Raw genomic sequence first — 16,061 nt, 5'->3', positions numbered from 1 at the left:
GGAGCAGCAGTTAGCCAGATCTGACAGTCAAACACAAGCACCTTCTACCTCCACTCCAGAGTGCATTTTAATGTGTGTGTTTACCAACTAGTTGGCATTTGACGCAAACGAAGTTGTCAGAGCTGGGTATTTTTTTTCCCCCTTCACTCTTTAGTGTGTTGGTCTATGGTAGTTTCCCCCAGTATACCTTATTGCATATCACAAAAAGATACATTTTCTAAAACAGAGTAAAGAATCATGGCGTCTGCATTTTTTTACTAAATTTTACATTAAGAATTAGTAGGTAATATATTTGAGTTAATAATAGGTAGTGTGTTGAATAGGCAATATGTTTACATAGTTCAAAAATCAAAACAGTACACCTGGAATGTTTTGAATAGCCTTGTTTCACCCATGTCTCCTTCTAGTCATTTCTTACCTCTGCCTCATAGGTAACCACGTTAATAGTTTGTCACATATCCTTTATGTTTCTCTATGCACATATAAGCAGATATTCTGTCTCTTGTCTTTTACTTCCTGAGATATTCTGTAGAGCTCCTTATTTCTCTAACAGGGAAGCTTCCTCATTCTTGTTTACTGTTGCATTGTATCTCATTGTATGGATGCACCATGGTTTATTTAACCATTTTCTGTGGATGGACACTTGGATTGTTTCTAATCTTTTTGTTTAGTTGAGATAAAATTTACATACCAAAAAATTACATACCAAAATACTCGTTCTTGTAAAGTGGACAGTTAAGTGGGTTTAGTATGTTTCCAAGCTTTTGTTCTACAAATAGTGATCCAGTGGGTAAACTTGTACATATGTTCTTCTGAACATGGTGCAAGTATATCCATAGAAAAAATCCGCAGAAGTAGGAATTGTCAATTGCTGCCCATTGGTATTGTAGTAATTTGCACTCTTGAGCATGAGAGGACTTTTCCTCCGTAGTCGAGCTCAGAGTGACTTTGCCTTTTTATAAAGCAATTTTAATTCTTAAGAAATATGTGAAGTTCATGAACTACCAGTTTAATCTAATATTAATTCCTGATTGATTTCACCAAGGTAGAGATGACCAAAAGTTCTTTTTAAGTTCGTAAATATATTGTTTATAATTGATCTCCTTAGTTAACTGGTAAAATTGTAGGCTGTGAATATTGATACACAGAACAGATTACAGGTATATGGATCCACATTCTTTCCTGCCATATAGATATAATGATGTTCACAGTATCAAAATTAAAATTTCCAGTGGAAAGAAGACCATTTATATTCTCCTTGCTCTGTAGTAGGAACATTCCTGTAGAATTTTACCCTTTTGATACAGCCTTCCAAGTTACAATGTTTTATGCCTGTCTGATACACTGGACTTCAACTGAGCTGAGAAGTAGGTTGTTTTTATAATGATGTAGTTTAAGTTTTAATTATAAATAGAATTTCAGCCTCCACTGATGCCTGTTGATCTATAGAACAGGTCTATTGCTGTTTAATCTCATTAAGGTAGAGTATTTAATTCCTTAGAGGTGTTGACCTTTGTGCTCCTTGTTATACACAGATGAGCTTTATAGATTTGCCTGAAGAGGTCTTCAGGTGGTATGTATGTATGTATGTATTTATTTTAAGGTGGTATTTATAAGGTGGAGCCATTTCAAGGTTTGAGTTTTCATGTGCATTTGAATTATTCAAGGATTTTAATAATGCGTTAAATTTTGTCTGGGGGCATTTAAGAATCCTGTCTATAAAAAGGCCTGGCAAAAGATTCATAGGAAAATACAGGCTTTCCTGAGGTCAGAGTGACAATTGCGGTATAGATTTTTATTAAATTTGTGATGAAGTGCATAAATGTGTAAGTATATGCATGGAAATATCATTAGTTCTTTCTGTTCCCCAAGTAGTAGCTAATGTTGAAAACAGATAAGCCACTTAACCGATGATTTATCTAAACTAATGGTTTTTGTTCGTATTCTAGGTTCTTCATAAAGGCAAACTGTTCATAGTTTAACTGGTAAGCCAGTCTTACCATTGTAGATGGGAAAATACCTTGGGTCCAAGCAGAAAGCTTTCATTAAATAAATAGACCAGAATTTTGTATGAGAGTGTTTTGCCTCTGTAAGATCAACTGGTTGCTATATTTCTACTCCTTTTTTCTTTATTTACCTTGGATAATTTGCAGAAAGATACAGAAAGATTTAAGTTCTGCCCAAAAGGTGTTTTCTCTGGACTACTCTGATGGGTCTGTGAAAGAAAGCATAGGGGAGGGTGATAGGGTCACTGTGTCTGGTTGAGCAGGTTGTTGACTGCATAAAGACAGTGTCCATTGGAGCAGGTGGGGGCTAAATTCCAGTTTGTGTTCATCAAGCCATACTCCATGGAATAAGGCTGCAGTGACCCAGAGCAAGGCGTACCATTTTGTAATTCCTACAGAGATGCTGATAACAGCCTGAATATGCATCTTATTATAGTTTTATTTGAAAATCAGTTGTTTCTGCCTTTTCTGTTTTTTTTTCCTTTGAGAAATTTTCTGTAGTATATAGATAATTCCTATGTGAGTGTGTGTGTATATACACACACATATAATGCCATTTATATGCCATGTGGTCTCTTTCTCTCTGTCGCACGCACGTACACACACACCCACACCCGCACACCCCCACACACCCACACCCACACACCATATATGTTAGGTATTCTTTGGAAAAAAAAAATCCTTCAGAAGGAGGACATCACCTTATATGTATTCGATTCTTTATGAAATACCCTATTATATGGGGTCCTCTCTTAGTTACTTTGTTTGAACAGCATGGTACTGTTTGCAAAAACATAGAAATGGCCTCAGAGCCTCAGACAGTGCTGGCTGTGGATGCTTAAAAATGTTTCTTTATAAAATTGGAAAAGAAGCGAAGATGCTTAACACGGATTTAGTACTTATTCTAGAAATGAATGATCACTTTAAAAAAAAGTAATACGTGGGGCACCTGAGTGGCTTAGTTGTTAAACGTCTGCCTTCGGCTCGGGTCATGATCCCAGGGTCCTGGGATCGAGCCCCGCATCGGGCTCCCTGCTCGGCGGGAAGCCTGCTTCTCCCTCTCCCACTCCCCCTGCTTGTGTTCCCTCTCTTGCTGTGTTTCTCTCTGTCAAATAAATAAATAAAATCGTAAAAAAAAAAAAGTAATACATAAGTGGATACTGTATCAAATAAATGTTTATAGGATGAATAAATCTTCCAAATATCCTGACATTCTGTAAATGGTACTGTGGTTTGATTTGCTATTTCTAGTGTTTGTGTGATAGAAGGATTCAGAAGCTGCTGTGTCTCAAGCACATTATACAGACAGGAAGGTTTGCTCTGGAAAACTGTATAGGGATCTCAAAAGGCGAGTCTAGTGATGAAAAAGACCATGGTGTTAAAGAAACATGTCAAGATTGGTGAATCAAATTGTTTCATGGAATATGAGAGTGAATAAAATCATTATTTCTAAATTAACCCTTTATGCAATGTGTAATTTAAATGTATGTAATTAAATTAATACATTTTATAATGGGCATTTGGCTAATTCCTGTCTCTAAAAGTTTCTACATTCAGGTTGGCTAAGTTTTGCTTGGGATTGTCTTACTGGAAAAATAAGGGATTGTCTTATATTCTGATCACTTTATATTCAGTCACCTATAATCATTATTATTTCTAAACAGAAACTGAGGCTTCTTGAAGAGCTCGAAGATACTTGGCTTCCTTATCTGACCCCCAAGGATGATGAATTCTATCAGCAGGTAAGATCTTTTCATATTTTTATCAATTCGTATTGATTTGTTCTGATCTAAGAAGCAGCTGTGGTCTGGAGAGGTTAAATGAGAAGTGAAATGGTCTGACTTGGTCATCCAGTGACTCCTCATCACCCACAGAACATCCCAGTTCCTTCACGATCTGCTTTCTGCTGTGAACCTAGGGCTTTGGCACAGTGGACTGCTTTCTTCGTCCCCAGACATTCCATGCTTTCTTCTACTTCCTTGCCTCTGCTCCTTCTGGTTCTTCTGCGTAGAATATCCTTTTGCCTCTTACCTTGTTGCCAGATGGCTAATTCTTCAAGACTTCAGTTAAACATCACCTTCTTTGTGAAAGTTTCCTTGATTTACTTTACCTGAAAGTGACTTGACCATACTCTGTTCTGTGCTACTTGTACCTTATAAATATCTCTATCATGCCTATCACATTGTATTGCAGTTATGGGATTCCATGTCTCTTTCCCTGAAGTAGTCAGTACTCTTTCAATTATAAGTGATAAAAACCCCAACAGACTCATTATAGCAAAAGAGGAATTTATTTTAAGATTTTTTATTTATTTGGCAGAGACAGAGACAGCAAGAGGGAACACAAGCAGGGGGAGTGGGAGAGGGAGAGCAGGCTTCCCGCCGAGCAGGGAGCCTGGTGTGGGGCTCGATCCCAGGACCCTGGGATCATGACCTGAGCCGAAGGCAGACGCTTAACGACTGAGCCACCCAGGCGCCCAAAAGAGGAATTTATTGACTTTCTTAACTTAGATGTCTAGGAGTACATGGCTGAATCTAACTTCTCAAAAGGTGTCATCTGATCCCTGTTTTTCTCTGTGTCGTGTTGCCTCTCCTCTGTGTGACTTCATGCTGGTTAGGCTCTGACCTGCTAACGTACATAGGAGGAGTCTGACAGCCCAAGGAGTATGTGGTCTTAAGCACATGGGATTTTAGAAGAAGGTAGCCATTTCTTTTTTTCTGGTTCCATCTGATTTCCCTGGGAGTGATCTTGTTGGCCTGGTTTGAGTCCTGTGCCTATTCCTGAACCAGTCATTGTGTTCAGGGGCGTGAGATGCTCCCGTTTGCCCAGCCTCGTTCATGCACCCACTCGTGGAGTTGGGTTCAAATATGACCATTTCCACTCCAACTGCATGGACTGTGAGCTGGAGATGGATGGTTTCCCCACAGGAAAATTGGAGTCCTGTTCCCAAAGAAGGAGGGGAAGGCATTTTGAGCAGGCACTAATAATACGTGTTCATCTCTTCTTTCCTACCAGAATGTAGGCTCTTGGGGATAAAAATTGGGCCCCCTCATCTTTGTTTCTCTGGGACCTCGCATGCAAATGTATATGGCTGATTCTCAGTAACTGCTGAAGGGGGGCAGGAAAGATGTTTACCCATCTAGCATCCAGGCCCCTTGACTTCCAGTTCACTCAGTTCCAGGATGTTATCTGTCATCTCTGTTCTCACTAGATCTTCACTGTCTTTCACCAGGTCAGTCCTTTTATGGATTGCTCTAGTTTCTTCTCTTTGCCCCTCTTTCTTAATCCTTAGAGCTATAGCACATTTTCTAACCAAGACATAAATCTGAGCATGTCAACCCCCTGCTTCAAACCCGGCAGTGGCTGCTCATTGCCTGGCTCTTGCCTTCCTAGTCTTATCTCTCCAACTCTTTCATCTTGTTACCTACACTGGACTTCGGTAGGACCTCAGACTAGCCAGACAATCTCATGTTTTGGGCCTTCTTGCTGCATCCTCTGCTGCCATGCCTCTTCCCGTTCCTTGGTGAACTCCTGTTACCTGTTAGCCCATGTGTCATCTCTTGTAGGATGCTCCCTGACACCTCCGCAGTGCAGAGGCTTGTCTCTGCTCCCTCTTGTGTGCACCCGTAGTACTTTATATGTACCTTTATTATCTCCGTGATTTCATTTTTATGCTTGTCTCCCCCATCCTCTGTACTTTGTATAGCGCCTGGCACCTAGTAGGTATTTAATTAATTTGCTTGGATGGATGACTGACTTAATGCATGCATTAGTTAATTTTAAAAGCAAGTTATATAATAATGTTTAGTATGCTTTTAATTTTGTTTTCATACACATACACTTCTCCCCAGGGAGGTGGCATCGTGAAAGGTGTGCAGGGTATATACAGAAATATCATATGCCAGCATGGTAGGGTTTTCTAGTTTTCCAAATTGTCTTAAGTGAACATATATTCTTTGGTAATCAGAAAAAAAAAATTATCCAAAGGACCCTTAAAACAAACCCACAAAATACGATCAGTTCTTAAATCCTTATTACTGTTTTTATAGATAGAAGCCATCTGGTACATGATTACACACACTGTTCTAAAGCAGCTTCTGAGCCTTTCGGCTTTGGTATGGTGCAAGTAGTAGTAGAACATGAAGAATTAAACACAGAGGTTATCAGCCGCTGTACTCAGAGCCAGCCCTACACCTGGGGATAAAAGGAAACTCAAAGGCAAACAACAACTATCAAGGCTGCTCTTTTATCTTTCCAAGACCTACAACAAGTCTGATACCAATATCTAATCACCTTAAGTGCACCTTATCATAAGGGTTAGTGCTTCAACATACCCTTAAGTAAAGGAAATCTATTCTCTTAAAAGACGAAGGGAAAATACTTTTTTAATGACATGAATAAATAGAAAGTTCAGACCCAACGTGGGGTCCTTTTCAACAGGCCCTGGCCCCAGGAATGCCAGTCCAGCTGCTAGTCACAAAAGCAAGACTTTTTGCAGCTTCCCTGTTGGGTATGTGTGTTTACCCTTACAGTGGGTGCCGTTCAGTCCTCACAACTCCTTCGTGCATTTATGCCACAAATGTGCATTCACTGACTGCTCTTCTTCAAGCTTGCAGTGTTCGAGGTAGGTATTATCTTCCTCTTCTAGAAATTTCTCTTTAGATCCACACTAAGCTCCGTATCTGAGGAGCAGAGGTGGTCCAAGCCCGCATTTATCTGACTCCCAAGGCCCCTGCTCTTTTTGCTCTGTTGTGCGCCTCCCAGAATACTGTACTCAAGTTCAAAACACCTTCAGAGATGTTTTTTGGTTTCATCTGATAAGACCATAGAGAAAAGAAATAAAACGACAACAACTAATCTGAAGTAGAAAAGTGGAGAGAACTTCTTTCTGTAGGTTCACCAGAGAGCACAAGGAAATGAGGAACTACCTAGTCCAGAACCAACCCTGGCTTCCAAATCTCTGAGTGCTACCTCTCGTGTCCAGAGAAAATACCTCTCTCCTCAGTGCACCCCCTTGCTTTCCATTACCGTGTACTTTCCACTCTGCTTGCTCATCTCCTTGCTTTACATGTATTTGCTCATTTACATCTTACCACAGCCCTCTGAGGCAGGAGGTTTTTTAAAATCCCATTTTAGAGATGAGAAAACTGAGGCACAGAGGGGTTTAAAATTTTGTTCAAGGCTTTTAGGAAGCGAGAAGTGTCAAGACCCGGGTTTGAGCCCAGGCGGTCTGACTCCTGGATCTGACTCTGAGCATCATCCTACTGTATCTCTTGGTGCTTCTGGGATTGCTCTGCTTTCATCCCCATGATCCTACACCTCTCTCGATCCCTGCCCTCCCCTGTGACCTCCAGGGTTCCAATTCCAACTACCTGCTGGGGGGCTGTGCCTGGAAGTCTTGCAGAGGCATCTAACCCAACACAATCCATATTCATTCATTACTGACTTCATTGAACACGGATGCTTAGCTCCCCCGCCCTGTGCAGGTAATGTTCTAGGCATTAGAGGTGACGTAGTGAAAACCAAGAGAAGATTCCTCCTTCTTTGAGTTTATTTTCTTATGAGGTGGGACGGGGGGAGGGAGCAGAAATAAAAAGAAAGCCAGAAAATGAATGTTGGAAGGGCAAACAGGTATGGAGATGAAGTCGGTCAGAGGGCACCATAGGGTGGGGGATTGCAACTTAGGGTGGCTGTGGAAGACCTTCTCATGGTGACGTTTGAACCAACCCCTTATGGAGGTGTGGGAACAAGCTATGTAGATACTCGTAGGAAGAATGTTCTGGACATAGGGAAGAGCAGGGCCCCTGAGGTGTATCTGAGGAGAAGCACGTGAGGCCAGTACACCTGGTGCGAAGTGAGAGAGTTGAGAACAGAAGGGATGAGATTAGAAAGCCATGGCCCGATGACATGGGAACTTGCTGGCTGTGCCAGGCGTGTCGGCGGTGGCTCTGAATGACACGAGAAGCCGTGAGAGGGTCTGGAGTGCAAGTGTGGCAAGCTCTGAGTCACATTTTGGTAAGGATCTGTTTTACAGGGAACCTGCTGTTCATTCTCTTCTCTAGCGGCCGCCCTCCTGGTGCTGTCCACCAAATCCAAAATCGTGCTGTCCTCCCCTTCTACCCGTGGCTTCAGTCCCTTGTTCAGGCGCTGGGCCCTGGCAGGTCTGCCTCTTCATAACCCCTCAGCGTGTTTCTTCTTTTCATTCAGGCCCTCACTTATCGTCTCAGACCGGCACAGTTTTCCTGTTCTCCTACCTGGTGGTCCTTGTGCCCTCTTCAGTACCATCAATATTGTGTTCCTCTCAATATGTCTGACTTGTCACTCCTTGCTTTCTAAATTTTGTTCAGTCTCTCTTGCCTGTAAGGTAGAGTTCACCCTCCTCAACATGTCCGCTAAGGCCACTGACCGTATGACCCCAGATTACCTCTCTGTCGCATCACTACCCGTTGCCTAACATGGAGTCCAGCCATAGACGCCATCATGCAGAGTCTCTTGCTACACCCTGGCTCCGCTGTGACCTTTCGTCCTTCCCTGCCTTTGTGCCTGTTATTCCCCGGGGTGTTGAGTGCTTTTCTGTCTGGCGAGCATCTACTCACCCTTGAAGACCTTGCTGAAATAGGACCTCTTCTTCTTCTTTTTTTTTTTTTTTTTTTTAAGATTTTATTTATTTACTTGACAGAGAGAGAAGAGCAGGGGGAGAGGGAGAAACAGGCTCTCCGTGAGCCTGATTTGGGACTCGATCCCAGGACCCTGGGATCATGACCTGAGCCAAAGGCAGACGCTTAACTGACTGAGCCACCCAGGCATCCTGAAAGGACCACTTCTGTGAAAATCCCGGGAAGTGCCACATGTTTGGCTTTCAGAATGTATTACAAATCCAGCTCCCTCCCACCACCTCTGGCGCATACGCTGTGCTCTTTCTGAAACCTCAGTCAGCACGTTACACTTTCTTGCTCAGCTTCCCATCGTGTTCAGAGTAAGAGCCCAGGACGTACTTTATTTTTTTATTTTTTTATTGTTATGTTAATCACCATACATTACATCATTAGTTTTGGATGTAGTGTTCCATGATTCATTGTTTGTGCATAACACCCAGTGCTCCACGCAGAATGTGCCCTCTTTAATACCCATCACCAGGCTAACCCATCCCCCACCCCCCTCCCCTCTAGAACCCTCAGTTTGTTTTTCAGAGTCCATCATCTCTCAGGGTTGGTCTCCCCCTCTGATTCCCCCCCTTCATTCTTCCCCTCTTGCTATCTTCTTCTTCTTCCTCTTTTTTTTTTTTAACATATATTGCATTATTTGTTTCAGAGGTACAGAACTGTGATTCAACAGTCTTGCACAATTCACAGCGCTCACCATAGCACATACCCTCCCCAATGTCTATCACCCAGCCACCCCATCCCTCCCACCCCCCACCACTCCAGCAACCCTCAGTTTGTTTCCTGAGATTAAGAATCCCTCATATCAGTGAGGTCATATGATACATGTCTTTCTCTGATTGACTTATTTCACTCAGCATAACACCCTCCAGTTCCATCCACGTCGTTGCAAATGAGCCCAGGACGTACATTTACCCACAAAGCACAGGAAGAGCTGGTTCCTGACCGCCTCTCCCAGCTCGCTCCCTGCTTCTGCTGCCCCTCCTCTTGCCACTCTGGCATTCTTGCTCTTCTGAGCATCAGCCAAGCACACTGCTGCCCCCAAGGCCTTTGCGCTTAATGTTCCCTTAGCCTGGCACTTTCCTCCCCCCCAGGTACCCGTGGGGCTTGTATCCTCATTTCTTGCATTCCTCTGCTCAGATGTCACCTTATCAAAGGCCCTCTGACCAGCCTGTGTGAGACAGGAACATTCACTGCTAGCATTCTCATCCTCCTTACCTTGGATTTCTTTATTCCATAGCACTCATCACAATCTAAAGACTATATATTTTATTAAATAAGTAAGTCAATAATAAATTCATAAAATACCATGTATATTATGAACCACATATCCTATATATTTATATACCATCTAATTATAAATATGAGCTCCTGGAGAGCAGATCACAGTTTCATTCTCTTCCTGTTCCCAGCACCTCAGGCTTTGCAAATAGTATGTGCTCAATAAATGTGTGTTCAGTAAGTGAGAATTTCCAGATTCCCTTCCTGCTTCTTTATTCCCTGGTCCCACAGAGTGTTTTCATACTTCCCTTGCGATAAGTCTTTCTTTAGCTACTGGTTTTTATTTTTATCTATACTCTTAAACTATGAGATGCTGTGAAACAGGAGCTACCTTGTTTATATCATTGTATTTATAACACTTTATACTGTATCTGATAGAGAGCAGATATTCCGTAAATTTTTAAATACAAAATGAACCACTAAATTGGGCCACCTGGGTGGCTCAGTCAGTTAAGTGTCCGACCCTTGATTTCAGCTTGGGTCTAGATCTCAGGGTCATGAGTTCAGGCCCCACGTTGGGCTTCAGGCTGGGTATGGAGCCTACTTAAAAAAAAAAAAAAAAAAAAAAAGAACTGTTGAGGGAGTGAGTGAGTGAATGAACAAACATCTCAGGGTCACTTTGTAGCAAACCACATGTTATCCCAAGACTCAGTTGTGATAGCTGTAGCAGGGCCAATGCAGTGACCTCAGAAGAGAGCCTCCTTTGGGAGACAGCTCAGCGCAGCAGGTGGTTGGCCGGTTGGGCCAGATGTGTCCAGCCCATTTGTCTTGTGATGGCTACCAAGTCTTAAGCATGTTACAATGAAAATTATATAGAAAATGTTATGACTGATAATGTATACTCTTCTATAGAGTGCAAAATACAAAGTGTTACCAGCAAAATCTGTTAACAGCCGGATTAGAAATAGAGTCCCTTGACATCGCAACACTTTTTAAGTGAAGTACATTTCCCAAGTCACTTGAAGATTTTAAAGTTGATTTTTTTTAAAGATTTTATTTATTTATTTATTTGGGAGAGAGAAACAGCATGAGGTGGGGAGAGGGTCAGAGGGAGAAGCAGACTCCCTGCTGAGCCAGGAGCCCGATGTGGGACTCGATCCCAGGACCCTGGGATTATGACCTGAGCCGAAGGCAGTCACTTAACCAACTGAGCCACCCAGGCGCCCTCACTTGAAGATTTTAAATTTAATTTCACCCTACTGAGGGTTGAGTTCCACTGGTTTCATATAGGTGAGCCTCCTGCACAACTGGTATCTTACTCATTTAGCAGCATGTCTGTCCTCTCTGTATGATGAAATTCTTTCAGAACCATCCCTTGATATGAGAGGAGAAGCAGTAGAATTCTTACATAATGGTTTAAAGTAGGTGGAAAGTCAAGCTTATTTTTCAGAAAACCTAGCATTCCACATGTTTTTGGCCATTGATAAACGCCTGGCATGTTGGTGGTTTATATCTAAAATACCTTTCCAGCTGCTTATTAAAATCATCATTTAGATCACGAAACCTTCTGTAGATCTCAAGAGATATATTAGGTGACCAGACAACTATTAATACAATTGCATGACTCTATACTCCTTGGCAAAACTTTAATGGGATTCAACAACAAAAAATTCTGACATATTTGAAAATCTGCCAACAGCTGTTCCAAATTCTTGTGTGATATCTGCTGTTTTACATGTACCTGTCCAAATGGAAAGGGAACTTACTTGTTTGCCAGAATGAATTAATATTCAATTATTTAACGTTCAGCTCTTTTCCACAGTTACTTGTATTTCTCTTTAAAGAAACACTAGTGTCAGGCACTAGTCTAATTACTTGATAAATAATTAGAGTGGGCATTTAGGATGGAGGATTTTCTCTCAGATTTTTTTTTTTTGAGATAGTGACCAAATTAGCCAGTTCTTATTATTTGTATTTCTTGTGTTAAAATCATAACTTCATAGAGCATTCAGCATTCCAAATGAGATTTAAATTAGAACCAGAAGTTAATATTGAAACATTTTGAAAATTCAGGGTCATCAAAAAGAATCTCCTGGCAAATATAAGATATGTCATGAAAATTACGACTTTTTTTTTTTTTAAAGATTTTATTTATTTATTTGACAGAGACAGACACAGACGGAGCATAAGCAGAGGGGAGCAGCAGAGGGAGAGGGAGAAGCAGGCTCTCTGCTGAGCAGGGAGCACGATGTGGGGCTTGATCCCAGGACCCTGAGATCATGACCTGAGCCGAAGGCAGACGCTTAATGACTGAGCCACCCAGGTGCCCTGAAAATTAAGAAGTTTTGAATGCAACATCTTTTCCCTGATTTTCTAATTTAAAAAGCTTTTTACATTTACTTTGGCAAATTTGAAAAATATACAGATGTCTAAAAAAGAAAGTTAAAATTATGCCCAAGTTCACCACCCAGAGATAACTACCATAAACTTGTGACCATATTTTTCCCCCAGTTTTCTTTTCTGTACTTATCTGTATACATTTGTTTTCTTTTTAAGCTGAGATCCTGTTGTCTCAATATCTGGTTACTAATTTCTTGTTTAATAGTACTTTGTTATTTACGTTTTTCACAAAACAGTACAGAAATTTTTCTAAAGTGTGTTACTTTAGCATTCCATCACATGAATATAACATTTTACCTCTAATCCCCTGTTGGGCATTTTGGTGGTTTTCAGCTTTTAATTATTATAAAGAACAGTATGATGAATATCCTTATAGTCTTGGTACATTTCTCTAATTATTTCCCTATGATAAGTTCTTAGAAGTAGGATTACTGGATGGAAAGATATGAGCATATTTAGGTTCTGGTGAATTTTGCCTGACTGGCCGTAAGCAAGTTTGCAATAATTTGCATTCCTAATTGTAGACTATCAGAATATTTGATTTTACCTCACCAGCAATGTGTATTACTGTGATAAAATTTTATTTTTTGCAAATTTTATAGGCAAACCAAATTAAATATAATTTAATACAAATTATGTTAATTTATGTTTTTTCCTGACTTCAGTGCAGTTCATTTTTTTCTATATTTAAGTCTTCTCCATTAATTTATGTGTGAATGTCTCTGTTAATACGTATTATATATGTGTATATATATTTGTATATGTATGTATATGTACATACACATATATTTAAATTTGGAAAGTTTCTTTATTAAGAATATTAAGCCCATTTTTGCTATCTAGATTACAAATAGTTATTTCTAGTTAGTGTTTGCCTTTTTATTTTATAATTCTTTTTATGCACAAGTTTAAAAGTTTAAAATTTTATATATTCATATGTCTCAGTCTTTTAAAAACAGTTTATTGATGAGCTGTGTGCATGTACAATTTACATACCATAAAATTTACCTTTTAAGATGGTACAATTCAGTAATTTTTAGTAAATTTGTCGAGTTGTATAACCATCACCACAGGAGTTTTAGAATATTTCCAAATCCCCAAAAGATCCCTCCTGCCTTTTGCAGTTGTCAGCCTTCTTTCCCACTCCCGGCCCAGACCCTCAATAATCTGTTTTCTATCAATCTTAGATTTTTTTATTCTCTTACTCTTAGAGGCAAGTCTTGAGCACTTATATTGGAGTCAGGCAAGGGCTTGGGGATACAGTGGAGAATAAAACTGCTACCATGTCCTTCTTCTGGGAGATTCAGTCTTGCAGGAGAGACTATTAAACAAATAATAGTTCAAAGAAATATGTAGTTATAGATTGAGAAGTGTGTGATGAATGATAATGGGGGATATATATTTGAGGTGGGGGAAGTTCAGGGAAAGATTCTTGGAGAAAGTGGCCTGCAGGATGAGAAGGGCCTGGCAGGTACAGATTTGGGAGGAAGAGCCTGCCCTGAAGGGGAGGTGTTGAATGCTGGCCTCTTGAGGCCTGTAGGAGAAGAGGCCAATGTGGTTGGAGGGGAAAGGACATGAGAGATCAGTGGAAAAAAGATCCAGGGGATGGGGGGTGGGTTACTTTCCCATGTCATTATTACTGTTTTATTTTTAGAATGCTGTTTTTAAAGTCAAGGTATTTACATGTGATACTCATATGGTTATGTGAATTTCCCAGGTCCTTAGAGTTATTATTCCCCTGTGTTAAATCCATCTTCCGCAGTCTCCAGCCCGACTGTATATTGATGATGGCCGCAAGCTGTGTGTAGATTGTGTGTGTGTGTGTGTGTGTGTGTGTGTGTGTGTCTGTATTATCTCCAGTCTTCCTCCTCTTTCAGTCCCAGAGGGAGTGTGTTCCCAAATAAAGTTCTTGGGAATTATCTTACTTTTCGTTAATATTTTATACCGAGGATTAAAGAACCCAGAATTGTTGAGAAATTTCCTTCTTGACCGCTGCTGTTAGATGTGCTTCAAGTATACTGAGGCCTCTGGGACTTGCTCAGAGAACCAGTTTAGTGATAGAATTAGAGTTACTGCTCATGGCTCCAGAATATTCCGTTGTTGCTTACTAGATTGCTGTCTTCATGAGCTGCATAAACAGGAAGTATGATATTTCTCTTTTTATTTTTCAAATGGGATAAACGAGTATAGAAACTATAAATCCTAAATGCATCCCTGACAGTCTCACTGGCCATTCATAGTGGTGTGCCACATAACTCTGCTTTCTGTCACTTTAAATTTATGATCACACACCTCAGATAGGCACTCTGAGAAGCAGGGCAATCCTACCACGCTTTCCTAGTAAGGTCATTTTTCCATATGCAGGCTTGACGACTTCATTTTTCTTCTGCCTACATAGACTTCCTGCTTACCTTCTATTTCCTGCATTCTGGATCAGGCAGAATGGGCTAGATAATGCTGTAGTAACAAACAACCTTCAAATCTCAGTGGCTTCCCCCAGCAATATGTCTTACTCATTCTACATGTCATTTGTGGGTTGGCAGAAAATCACTACCCATGAAAGTAGTAACTCAGGGATCCACGTAGCCACTAGCTGGTGACTATGCCAAAAAAGAGCATTCTGGAGGGTGTGGTTCTCCCTGAAGTGCTCCAGGCTAGAAGTGACAGCCGTCATTTTTCTGGACACAGACAGTCACATGTTTCACCCAACATGAGGGGGCTAGGAAGCATAATTCAACATTGGGTCCAAAAAGCTGGGTGATGGCAGAGGAGTCCAGAACTATCTGGCAAGCAGCCCACGTGACCAGCACACATTCTTAACTAGTGATTTGTTTTGCATTTTCACTGTGAAAAATTGAAGTGCTCCCCTCTCTCTCCCTCTAAAAACTCCCTGAAACTTAGTCATTTGCCTGTTAATCAAGTTTATAGTCCTCTCTGAATTTAGATCTTCTTTCTCCTTCCAGTTTATTCTGATACAGGAAGTATCTTTCTTCCGATCCAAATGTTTTTTGATCATATACTCCTGTCAGTAACAAATTTTAAGCATATACAGTGGGGTCCTACTAAGTGTTTAAGAATGGGCTGTCTGGGAAAAAATAAACCAGCCTCGATTTTTAGTGTTTCCTGATTTCTGTGGTGTAAATACTTCTCCATGGCCAATTTCAGGCTACCAACATGTCACTGAATGTGCAGTTGTGAGGCGATGTACACAGTAGGCTTTCCCAAAGGCATGTAAAGTGACTCCAGCACACTATGGATAGTTATTCATTAAATAGATGTAAGTATTACTTGTATACTGTGTCTTTTATAATAGAGCTCATATTAAATGCTTGTATATGTGTTTATATATCACACACATACATGTACACATATTTTAGTAAAGCTTGATTTTTTTTTTTTTTTTTTTTTTTTTAGATTAAAAACAAAACGGTTCTGCCAGCTTCCCCCCACCAACTCTGGCGGATTGCCGTACAAACCCCACCAGTCATTCACATACTTCCATTGGGAGACTCCTGCTCTGGCCACTCAAGGATTTTGCTCCTGTGGTTAATCACCCCATGTCCTGCAGCATCAGCCTCTTCCCAGGAGTATCCTGGCAAGCTCTGATGTGTCCCCCCGTCTTTCAGTGCTGAAGATGGTCCCCCGATCCAGTGTTGCCCTTCATCAACAACTGTGTTATTCTGTTCCCCTTCAGAGCGTGACCTCTGAGATGGACATTTAAGCACGGCACCTCCACTGCTGCTCTGTCATTCCATCCCCAGCTGACTCTCCT

At 40.9% G+C, this 16,061-nt stretch overlaps 1 protein-coding gene across 4 annotated transcripts in view; it reads left to right on the top strand.

Annotated features, from left to right (window-relative positions):
- FTO (FTO alpha-ketoglutarate dependent dioxygenase) overlaps positions 1–16,061 on the top strand; it is a 414,363-nt gene that overhangs the window by 105,702 nt on the left and 292,600 nt on the right. For all 4 annotated transcript variants that reach the window (XM_073884393.1, XM_025852363.2, XM_025852362.2 and 1 more), the window contains exon 2: positions 3,671–3,748. In XM_073884393.1, the coding sequence (XP_073740494.1) occupies positions 3,671–3,748 (78 nt within the window). The remainder of the gene's footprint in view (positions 1–3,670; positions 3,749–16,061) is intronic.

Source organism: Callorhinus ursinus, unplaced genomic scaffold (assembly GCF_003265705.2).
Source record: "Callorhinus ursinus isolate GAN/ISIS: 27379988/994484 unplaced genomic scaffold, GSC_fseal_2.0 scaffold56, whole genome shotgun sequence".
NCBI lineage: Eukaryota > Metazoa > Chordata > Mammalia > Carnivora > Otariidae > Callorhinus > Callorhinus ursinus.
The sequence above is the reverse complement of the archived record's forward strand: the minus strand, read 5'-3'. Positions and strand labels throughout refer to the sequence as shown.